The sequence below is a fragment of the Notechis scutatus genome, chromosome 1, assembly GCF_049901735.1.
Source record: "Notechis scutatus isolate UNSWTSFEM ecotype Mainland chromosome 1, rNotScu1.2, whole genome shotgun sequence".
Classification (NCBI taxonomy): domain Eukaryota; kingdom Metazoa; phylum Chordata; class Lepidosauria; order Squamata; family Elapidae; genus Notechis; species Notechis scutatus.
The window spans coordinates 57,151,760-57,164,057 of record NC_142009.1 but is presented as its reverse complement, the minus strand read 5'-3'; the positions used below and the strand labels follow the sequence as shown (position 1 = coordinate 57,164,057).

The 12,298-nt window shown below is 43.8% G+C and overlaps 1 protein-coding gene across 5 annotated transcripts in view; it reads right to left on the bottom strand.

Moving 5' to 3' along the window:
• Positions 1 to 12,298, bottom strand: part of CAPN13 (calpain 13) — a 185,252-nt gene that overhangs the window by 73,165 nt on the left and 99,789 nt on the right. For all 5 annotated transcript variants that reach the window (XR_015749499.1, XR_015749500.1, XM_087965160.1 and 2 more), the window contains one exon: positions 3,839 to 3,955. Coding sequence is in view for 3 of the 5 variants with exons in the window: in XM_087965160.1 (XP_087821286.1) it covers positions 3,839 to 3,955 (117 nt within the window). In the remaining 2 variants the exon portion in view is untranslated. The remainder of the gene's footprint in view (positions 1 to 3,838; positions 3,956 to 12,298) is intronic.

The window sequence follows — 12,298 nt, the reverse complement described above, 5'->3', positions numbered from 1 at the left end:
GTTTATTTATTTGTTCTCAATTTAGGTTACTGGTATACTGTCTTTTTCTTCCCAATTAGCTCAATGATCTTTTCCTGAGAAAGCCTCACAGGCAGCGTATAATGCACTTTAAACTTTCAGTAAAATAATAACTGAAAAGAATTAGTAGATGTTAGGAGCTTAGCTTGGAAGTGTGAATATTTTTTCAGTAGTTTTTGAAAGACTCCCCCCCACCCCACTGGCAATCAAAGGCACTTTCATTTAAATACATATCCTTTCAAGTGAGGATGTTTTAACATCCATGAGATGAAAAAATTAAGGAAATGCCCTATAATGTATTTTGTAGCCTGTGATTTTAAAAAATGAGGTTTTTTTTCTGAATGGATTTTTTTTAGCAGTTTTACCTAGTAAAAATCCAGTCTAAGGAAAAGATCAAAGATAGGATAATGAAATAGCACAGATGCAACATCAGCTCTCCTTTTGCCCTGTTTTTCCAATTCATCAAAACAACTTTTGATAACCAGGACAAAAGCTTATCTTGGCTCATCATTCTGTGACCCAGTAGCCAACCAGACAGAAGCTTATAAATTGGATATGTGAGTGATCTCTTGTACTTCAACCGCTGGTATTTAAAGGATTGCTGCTTATGATTCTGTAGCCATCAAAAATTAATTCAAGAGTGAAAACCAGATAATAGGAAACACATGAAAATCATTTAATGTATGTATGAGAGCTAATGTGGTATAGTTGATGAGACTGGAGAGACTCAAGGTGAAGTTTGCCTTCAACATAGATGCTCACAAGTTGACCATTTTCACTCAGCCCAGCCTACCTCCTGAAACTAGTAGAGAGAGAAATATTTACTACCTTGAACTCTTGGAGGACAAACCTACCAACCAAACACTGCTAGTTTTATTTCATACAGCTAAATACAGATTAAGAATCTACACATGATTGTAAAGTACAGATCAAAACTCCAACGTAACACTTTAATATCTGTTGGGACTATGCAAGTACAAATTTGAAAGCATGCAAACGATTAGGAGGTAGTTTTAGACAAAAATAAAAGCTTGGTACTTTTACCACACAATTTGTTTTAAAGGAAATCAAAATGTTACAAGGATGTATTTCATTGCTCTTTATTTGAAAAGAACAGTATAATTATTGTGCCAAAAATATTCTACATATTTTTTTTTACTGTTGATCATTTAAACTGAAGGGGAAAAAAAGTTACTTTCTTTGTCCCCTCCCATAGAGAAAAAGATTAACTTTGGTGAAATTCCTATCAGAAGAGTGTGGTGTTCTTGCATTTATCTAGTGGCAAAGTACACAGTGTTTGTGTGTGCAAGCATGTGTGTGTGTGTGTCCATCTGCATGCAGATGTACATGCTCAGTTTACATTTGTCTCTCCAGCTCTTTCCCATGCTTCAATTAGGAAACCATCATGAGGGACTAATTCCCATACCGGTTTGTGTATATTAGCCAATGGAGGCTTCTGATTGATGGAAACAGATATTGCAAAATAAATATCACCAGCACTATTACTTTGCAACAGTAAATACACCCATGAGCTTCAATAAAAAAACTTCTAAAACAACTGGTACTTATACCTCCATAACTTTAGTTTAAATAAGAATATTTCATCTGAGTAAGTCAGATATCCACAAGATTTTCCTTCAGTTTTGGGATAGATGGAAAACACATTCTTAGCTCAGACTGTATGCTGTGATTATTTACATTTTTGGGTGGCTTTTCAGGTGTGAGGCTTTGGACTGTCACATTGTAGCAATGTTTCCTTCTTGAGTTTTGAGCTCTGCTTAATCAAACCTTAATTCAAATCAAAATTTTGAATCAGTGTTTACAAAGTTTACAAGATGGCACTCTGAATTCACAGTGTGCCACTTTCAAGGAAATTTGCGTGGATAACACCATCTGCATCCCTGTAAACTGTAACTATAGGTTTTCTAGCTGAAACCTGGATTTTTTTTAAATGAAGCAGTATATTAATATATATAGTCCATATATTAATGGACTAATGCTTTATTTTGTCAGTTCCCTCACCTTCATTTTTGTAGTATGACAGTGGCTGCCAATTCAACTCTTAAAGCTTTCATCTGTTCTATCAGTATGCAGAGTTCATTTTGCACATAAAAATCCAGTGCTGAAGAACATCAATAATGTAACTCATATTTTCCTGTGAAATGCCAAGCTCGACACCAATTTCTTCACTGATTGTCCTTAATCAGTTCATCAACTTTTCACATGTAAAACTTACCAGTTGTTGTCACAAGCTGTTCACTTCATTCTCAGCAACATAAAGCGTCTCTTTTTAGTTCCTCTTTACATTTTTTGGCCCAGCAGTTCCCAGTACTCATATCAAACATAGTTATGACCATAAACTACTAATCATACTTCGGCAGTAAAGCATTCAGTCACAGCATATTGCTTGAAATGGACTGACTTCATGCTTTTATTCCATAAACAATAAGTGACTGTGGAAATTCTCATCTTCCAGCCAGGTAATAGTTGTCTCAAAAGTGCTTTTTCAAAAGGTAACTGGACTGTCTTCTTCTCCCTCAAGGAAAAAAAAAACCAGTCCAGTTGCCTTTTGAAAAAGTTCCTTTGAGTTCACAAACAGTAGCAACACAAACTTTATTTTATTTATTTATCAAATTTAGAAACCCCCCATCTCCCTCACACAGAGACCCTGGATGATGTACAAATAAAATGTTAAAAACATATAAATGTTAAAAATATAAAAACTGGGTATAAAAAAATTTAAAATATGATAAGAATAGTTAAAAAGTGATATTAACTGATTATATTGATCTTTCACCTAAATAAATATCATAATACTATTCAAGTTCAATTTGGTAAGGAGACCAATTACTAAAGATATATTTTTTCACAATTGTAACTTTCCACCAACTGCAGTAAAAGAACACATATAAGGTTCCAGCACATGAGTATTACCATCGGTTGGCAACTTATATAATTGGAGATGTTACATTTCATTCAACCCTATTATTTGCGTTCTGTTTTCAGGTGAATCCAAGAAAAATGCATTTTCCGATCCTGAAAATCTTTGGTTAATTTGATATTACAGGTAGTCCTTGCTTAACAGTATTAATTGGGACTGGAATTTTCATATTGAAGCAAAGAGGTCATTGGGGAAAACATTGTGTGACTGCACTGCTTAGCAACAACACTTCAAGTAGTCCTGGTTGTGGTTGTTAGGCAAGGATTCACACATCTCCTGGTTTGATAGAATGTGTAGATGACCTTGGGGATTGAGGGGAAGAGATGCTGTCTAGAAAACAATGGGATAAAAGAGCCCTCACTGGCTCAATATGTCAGACAAAGAAACTTAGGAATGACCTGCTCTAATGGATCAAGCAGTTAAAAGCGGAGATGGAAAATCTGTACTTTCAGACATGCAAGATTCTCTTAATGTTGCTTCACAATAAAGTAAAATTAATTCATCTAATGTCTCTTGTCTGGTTTATCAGGGATGTCTGGCACCTGTCCTGCATGAACTGTTGGCTCCATCTTGCTACCTCTTCCTAAGCTGGCTTTGGAAGCTCCCTTTCGCAGATGATGGTATGCCACTCTGTACTCATCACTTCAACACCCCCCCCCCAATGTAACCTCTCATCTCTGCCCTTCATATAGGATATCTTTTCCTTTTAAATAGTTTGGAATACAAAGGGTATTATTCCTAGCACAGGATAAGTAGAGAGTGAACAATCAGAAAATAGATTCCCATTCAAGGTGAAATCTTTTACACATGCTTTATTGCAGGACCACTTTATTTTGCTGCTGCTCAGTGCATCAAATACCTGCTGAGTGTACCACTTACTTGACATTGTTTCAAGACGAAACATACAGCACACAAAATCAGGAAAGTTTATTCTCTGGGTTGAGTCTCCATAGCGTAAAACCAGGAGGTGGAGGACTTTATCGCTGACATACAGGCCTACAAGCAACCATAGAAGAAAACCATATGTTGTCAAATTGACACAGTATAACAATGCTCAGCAGCTGTAAAGATCTGCTACTCGTATCATTTCATGCAGAACAACTTATTATATCAACATTGTTTGAAACAGCTAACAAATTGGAAATAAATCTGTATGTGTGATTGGGCATTGCACCAAATTACAACATAAACTACTGGTGTTAGATGATCTCAGTGAAGTTACTCCTACATCCATGGTAATGGATGTGCAGAAGGAAATAAATAGCAGACGGAAAAGGATTGACAATACTTCTGTAAAGGCAATTCTGAAAGAGGCTAAGCTAAAGCTGGATTTCCTTCCTGGCTTGCTTGCTTGCTTCCTTTCTTCCTTCTCCTCCTTCCCATCTCTTTTCTTTCTTCCTTCCTTCACTAATGAAGTGGGAGTGGGGGCCAGCCAGTGGTGGGATTAGCCGGTTCACTGAACTGGGCAGAGTTTTAACAAGCAGTTCACTTGAACCGGTCTGAATCGGATGAATCCTACTTCTGCATCAGACCAACAATCAAGTAAACAATACCCCAATGAAGAAACTGCCAAAGAAGCTAACAACAAACAGCCCAATCGAAGAATCTCTAAAACCACCCCCATCAACACTCACAGACAAGCCACCAGAATATAAACTGTCAGCAAACTGCACTCCTTAGTAGCACTGATGATGTTACCTAGTTTGGGTAATGAATGTCTACAAGAAAACAAGCAAGCTCAAAGAGTACTAAAGACCCCTCATGTCAACCCTGAGCATCAAATATTCTCCTTTATTAGTATCCTCTTGTTGCTGATATTTTACTAGTAACTCCAAAATTCAGGTTACTTGCATAATTGGCTTGTCCTGTATATCTTTCACCATATCTTGTTTCACTGGTGTTAAAATCTATTACTGTACTAGAACAGTAATACTGCAGCAAGGTGATTTAAACATACCCATTTGAAACTAAACGTAGTAGTATTACACCCTGTGTTGGGACTTACAGTAGATGGGAAAGAGCCAATAAAAGATTGTTTTTAAAACTTAAGAATGTCTGTTCTTCAAGAGATCACTTAATTATTTCTTGAAGAAAAGGAAAAAATAATGGAGGAGTTCATTGCACCTTAAAAACATTTCTTTCATTTCTGTAGGAGTAAAACAGTTCATGGACGAATTGTTCAAAATAAGAAATCCATCCATTACAATTGGAGTTGCTCCCTTTGTCTTTTTTCATGAAACCTGAGTAGCTGCAATGAAGAGAAATCTATTTACTGAAGCATCTACCATTCTTGCTTCTAAAAACTTTACCATGACACTATGGCTTTATTTTTTGGAATTAATAATACATTTAGTTATCCACCGGGTAAAGATCAAATTTCAACCTGACTCTAGTTCAGGTTGAATCATCATTATTTTGATGATTCAAGTGTGTTAATTAACCTTGGGGTGTAAATAAATCCACCATACATTCCTCTTGGGCCAGATTTAGTTTTTTTTTCCTCAGAGGAATTTAGGATTGAGCAAACAACAGAACACCAAAATTAAGAAAGAATGGAATTGTTTAATTACTTTTAAAATGTATTTTAAAATGTATTTTTAAAGAAGACTCTCTCTTTCAGTTTGTTTTATTTTTTTAAACCTCTGGCTTTCTTTAAGTAGGTAGGCTGTTGATAGCTTTATTCCATTCTTTGTTTTTCTTGGGCTTCTGGGAAGTAGAATGTTTTTTTAAAAGTGCTATCCTAATCTGAACTAATGCAGCCTGACATGTGTGCATGCATGCGCACAAGCGCGCGCACACACACACACACACACACACACACACACACAAAGATCTGCACATTCCTAATTTGTAGAAAAATAAAAAAAAAATGCTTTCATTAGTGAATTTTACCAGAAGCGGGGCTGGGTGTGATGAGAGTGATGTCAAGTTGGCCACGCTCACTCAGTCACATGATGACCTGACCATGCCTACCAAGCTAGTCATTAGGGCAGAGAACCTGTTGTTAAATTATTTGAATCCCACCACTGATAACCTTGGAGTTAATCTATGCTGATCTGGTGCTGATTGCTGGTGGAGAGGTGCTTGGGTCTTTTTGCTCCTTTTGGGTCTGGGTATTCATCTTTTCTGCATAGCTAATAGATGTTGTTAATGCCTATGTGTATATTGATGGCTGAATTGTCAGAGTGCCAGGTGTTGAGGTAATTCCCCGTTAGGAGAATGAACGCATACAGGGAGACATATTTGAGAGTAGTGTTTGAATAATACACATACAGCACACAGATACACGGTACAGTAAATGTAGGTTTTTACTTCCAGACAGTTTAAGCAAAGTTCAAGATAAGCAGTCCAAAAGTCATTCACAGGTTAAATCAGTCAGTTTTCAATCCAGGGATAATTCAATAACAAAGTCCAGTGTCAAAAAACAGTTCAGTATCAGACTTACATTAAATCCAGAAATAGCAGTCAATTAGGAAAAATGGAGGAACGGCAACACTTTCCAACAGAAGGAAACAGAGATACTCACTCAGACACACTCTCTTCTGACACTAAGACTGAAACAACCCAGGTTTCTGGCTCCATCTTATGGCCGTTTGAGAAACCACATCTAATTACAGTTTTGCATTTTCTTGAAGATACAGTTTTAAAATGTTTATCCTGGTTTATATATTTCTAACCCAAATACCTGTTAGGTGACTTATATTCCTAACACCAGGCTTCTAGAAATTCCCTGGCATTTTTGGACTTGGCTTGGTCTAGGATGGTCACATTTTCCCAATTGAAACTATGGTTAAATCTTTCTCTGTGTTGTGAAATTAAAGAATCTTCATCATGTCTTCTGACTGCTAGTTGGTGTTTGTGGATACATTCTGCCAATCTTCTGCCTTTTTGTCCTACATAGTGGTTGTTGCAGTCCTTACGTTGTATTTTGTAGATGACTCCTGTTTTTTCTTCTGAGGTTGTTGGTCTGCTTAGGATATTTTGAAGGGTTTTAGTTGACTTATGTCCTATGCTGATTCCATATGGGTATTGTTCTGTACGATTCATTAACATTCTTGTAAACACCCATTCTGATTGGCTAAGACGCGCAGCGATCCGATTGGCCGAACGAGCCGCGCTGATTGGCCCGCGGAGAATCTCCCGCGATTGGAGGAAACCGATCGCGGGAGATTCAAAGCGGTGTCATTGGCCGCAGCTTGGCCGGCTAGTTCTATAAAAGCCGCTGCATGCCCTAGCCACACCGAGTCGATCTCGGGACCAAATAAAGAGCTGAAACTGACTCCCGAGACTTCTTCCGAATGGCGAACTTAACACTGGTGACGAGGGTGGGATTGCGGAACTGATACCCACTGAGCACGTGGCACCGAGAACAAAAGATCGGCAAGATGGCCAGCCTCGCACCGCCCGCACCGCCCGCACCCTTTAACCAAGCTACTGAGGACTGGGAATCGTACATTGATCGGTTCCTGATGTTCCTCGAGAGTAGCAATCTCAAGGATGCAAACAGGCAGAAAAAAAGGGCCATTTTCCTGACACACTGCGGGCCCGCAGTGTTTAAAATGGCAAAAGCCCTCGCAAGACCAGAGGATGTGAAGGCGATGGACTGGGCCGATCTCGAGCCACTGTTACGAAGCCACTATGCCCCCGCCGTGCCCACCCTCATCAGGCGGCACGACTTCTACAGGCGAGACCAGAAGCCGGGAGAGAGCATTAGCGACTTCGTGGCAGACCTGCGAAATCTGGGAGGCATGTGTGGCTTCACAGACATGGACGAGGCATTACGAGACCGCGTCGTCCTCGGGCTCCGAGACCCAGTCCTACAAAGCCGGCTGATGGCAAAGGGTGACATCTCCCTCGCTGATGCCCTCGCCGAGGCCACCGCAGCCGAGGCGACCCGAAAATCAGCGGTCCGAATGCGGAGACCCGACACCAGGGACCGAACCACAGCTTCCGAGGTGACCCCGATGGCTGAGGCGCATCCAGAAGCAAGCCGCTGAGCGACCACCACACACCATGGCGACCTCGACTCCACCTCTGACACCATGGACGAAGAGGAGGACATCCATCGACTCCAGACAGAACGAGACCGGCACGAACGGCGGAGTCGCAAGTTGGGACTCCAATGTGCTGGGTGCGGGGGCGACCATCCTCGATCGGAGTGCTGATTTTTTGACGCGACCTGCCGGCAATGCAACAAGAGAGGCCACATCGCCCAAGTCTGCCGGTTCAAGAAAGCCTACATCCCCCAATGACGAGACAGCAGCGGCCGGAGACGGGACAGCACCCCCGGGAAAAGGGACCGCCAAACCGAGCATCGCTGGAACTGGGACGGACGGGACTGGAGGAACGGCGAGAACCGACAGAGAGAGGAAACCCACCAGACGGTCATCATCGGCCATTCTTCCAGCACGGACGCCCGAAAGGTATACGTGGAAGTGGGCATCGAGGGCAAGCCATGCAAAATGGAGGTGGACTCCGGGTCCTACCTCTCCATGGTTGCATGGTGGGAAATCAAGCGCCTGGTGCCCGCCATCCACAAGAAGGGTCTGGAGAGCCAGAAGTTAATCCTAAAGGACTACCAAGGTAACCGCATCCCCGTAGTCGGAACAGGACAGTTTGAAGTCACATTCAAAGGGTGCACAGCAAGACTTCCCCTGACCGTCGTGGACCGAGACCGACCCAGCCTATTGGGACTACAGTGGTTCGCGCCACTCGAGATCGAAGTAACGGGAATCGACCACATCGCAGAGGCAGATTGGGAGGAGCAACTCGCAAAGGACTTCCAGGAAGTGTTCGACAGCACCCTAGGCAAGTACCGAGGGCCCCCTATTTCATTCAGCCTAGACCCCAGCGTTCCCCCGATACACCTAAAGCCACGGCGGGTACCCTTCGCACTCCACCCAAAGATCGATGAGCAGTTAGACAAACTCATCAAACAAGGGGTCCTAGAGCCAACCGACCATGCCCGGTGGGAGACCCCCATAGTCACCCCAGTCAAGCCCGATGGGTCGGTGAGAATCTGTGGGAACTATAAGGCCACCCTAAAATGCGCCTTACAACAAAGCGCCTACCCCGTCCCAGTAGTGCAGCACCTCCTACACCCACTGGGGGGAGGCAAGGTTTTCGCGAAACTCGACCTGGCACAAGCCTACCAACAATTGCCAGTCGACGTGGAAACCGCCGAGGCGCAAACCATAGTAACCCACCAGGGGGCTTTCCTCTGCAAGAGGCTCCAGTTCGGAGTCAGCGTAGCACCAGGAGTTTTCCAGAGCCTCATGGAAAGACTCCTGCAAGGAATCAAGGGGGTGGTGCCCTACTTCGATGATGTGCTGGTGTCAGCAGCCAACCGAAAAGAACTGGAGGGTCGCCTGAGGGAGGTACTACAAAAATTCAAAAACGCGGGGCTAAAAGTCAAAAAAGAAAAATGCCAGCTGTACACCGAGAGTGTCGAGTTCCTGGGATATCTCCTAGACCGGCACGGGATTCACCCAACCAAAAAAAAATCAGAGCCATCAAAGAAGCCCCCAGGCCAAAGAATAAAACAGAATTGCAGGCGTTTCTTGGACTGATTAATTTCTATAATGTATTCTTAGCCCAAAAGGCGACCGCGGTGGAACCGTTGCATAGGCTGTTGGATAAAACAGCAACCTGGACCTGGGGGGGACGTGAGGAAGCTGCTTTCAACAGAACCAAGGACCTGCTCACATCGGATGCCGTCCTCATCCAATACAACGAGACCCTACCACTAGCTGTCACATGCGACGCATCACCTTTCGGCGTCAGAGCAGTCCTCAGCCACATCTTCCCCGACGGAAAAGAAGCACCCATCGCATTCTTTTCAAGAACCCTCTCCAAACCAGAAAGAAATTACAGTCAGCTGGACAAAGAGGCTCTGGCAATCATCACCGCCGTCAAGAGGTTCCACGAGTACCTCTATGGCAGGACCTTCACCATCATCACCGACCACAAGCCGTTGCTGGGAATCCTGGCAGGGAACAGGGCCACCCCGAACATTCTATCTCCAAGAATGACAAGGTGGTCCGAATTCCTTGCCGCCTACAGCTACCGGTTAACCCACCGACCCGGTAAGAAAATTAGCCACACAGACGCCCTGAACCACACGCCGCTACCCGACCTGGACGCCGACCCAGCACCTACAACATCCACCCTCAGCATACAGACTCTACCCAATCTGCCTGTAACCGCATCAGACATTGCCCGCGAAACAAATAAAAACAAACGTCTGGCGCGGGTCTTGCATTGGGTAGAGAAAGGGTGGCCGGAAAAAGACGACGACGAACAATTCAGGACATTTCGGAACCGACAAACAGAACTGTCCTTACAGAAAGGTTGTTTACTATGGGGAGATAGGGTTGTCATCCCAGAAAAACTACAAGAAAGGTGTTATGTATTTAGCACTAGACAGCAGTTCTCCTTCTGGTCCGCCGTCTGAGCGGGAGCGCCGAACGCTCCCATTGGCTGATGCCGTTTGACAGCCGGCTATAAAAGGGAGCTGTCAAACGGCATCAGCTGTCGCCGCCAGCTGGCTGTCAGATTGCATCTGAAGCCGCGGTGACCCTTTATTCTCCGAATAAAGTATGTTAGCGTTATCCTGGCTCCGTCTCGTTCTGTAACCGCCGCTCTACAACACTGGCGACGAGGGCGGGATACAGTAAAGACGTCCAGGTGAAACAATTGAGCCGAAGTCACACAGAGAAGAGCTGAAGCCGCTAATTGCCGAGTGAAGTCACCGCCGCCGGCGCTCTCCAAAAGAGCGCGAACTTCAAAGCTCCGCAGCTGAGGAGCCGAACGCCGCTGACAGGCGCTACTGAAACGCTTTTTTAAAAGCGACCGCTGAATTTTTTCCTCACCTAGCAGACCCACTGTTATTGCTCAAATGGCATCTACGCCGACCTTCCCACATTTCCAGCCCGGAACAGAAACTTGGGAATCCTACATTAACAGATTCGAATGTTTTTTAAACGCTATAGACTTGTCTAGGGCTACAGACCTGAGGAAAAGGTCTTATTTTTTAAGTTTCTGTGGGGCTACAGTTTTCGACACTGCCTCAGCATTAGTGTCACCACGACCCATTAAGTCTATTCCCTGGGAAGAGCTGAAGGAGATTTTAGCCAACCATTATTCCCCCAAACCCTCTCAGATAGCTAGGAGGCTAGCCTTTAGGAGAAGGGTTCAAGCTGAGGGAGAAACCGTGAGCCAATATATGGCAGCCCTAAGATCTGCTGCCATCCACTGTGGGTTCAGGGACTACCTTGATGATATGCTACTTGACCAAGTTGTTGGGGGGGGTTAGGGATCTGAAGCTGCAGCGAAGGTTATTAGCCAAAAAAGATCTCAACCTAGCCCTAGCCATAGAAGAAGCTCAAGCTGCTGAGTTATCAGAAGTGTCTGCAGCTGAGATTCAAGGTACTGCCATTAAACAAGGGCAGGCTACAGTCCACTACGATGAAGCCTCCCAGGAGGAAATAGAACAGCCATTAGAAATAAATCGCCTCACACACCCTAGAGCACCTTTAGCTCCACCAAGGAGAAACAACAGCCAGTTCACCAAACAACAACCCCCTTGTTTGAGTTGTGGGGGAAACCACCTTAGAGCCAATTGCAGATTCAGAAATGCTATTTGTCTGAACTGCCAGAAGCAAGGGCATATAGCCAGAGTTTGTCAAGCTGAACAAGCCCCTGTCCAAAGATCTCGAACCTCTGCCTCTTTCCAAAGGCAAGTAAAAAGCTGCTACACTTGTTATCACGCAGGCAGCGTCTCCACTAACCCTAACAAAATAAGCGTTTCTCTTCTTTTAGAAGATAAACCCTGCCACATGGAGGTGGACACCGGGTCAACCCTCTCCATCATTGCATGGTCCACGTTGAAGAAGATTCTGCCTTCGTTCCGAAGGAGGAAGCTGACCACCTGCCACCTGAATCTTCGGGACTACCAGGGAAGGACCATCCCCGTCCTGGGTAAGGGAAGATTCCTTATTCAATTCCAAAACTTTAGAGGTTACTTGCCACTGGTAGTTGTTGATGGTGCCCTGCCTAGTTTGCTGGGACTGGATTGGTTCCCTGCCCTGGGGCTTAACATAACAGGGATTCACACTGTCAGAAACTCTGAAGTTGATGCCCTTTTTAACGACTACGCTGATGTCTTCAGCAGTGACCTGGGCTGTTATACAGGCACCCCCATATCCTTCAATGTGGGTCCACAAGCCACCCCAGTCCGTTTGAAACCTCGAAGGGTTCCCTTTGCCATTAGGCCCAAATTAGACGCAGAGCTGGACAAACTCATAAATCAAGGAGTTTTAGAACACGTAGACTTTGCTA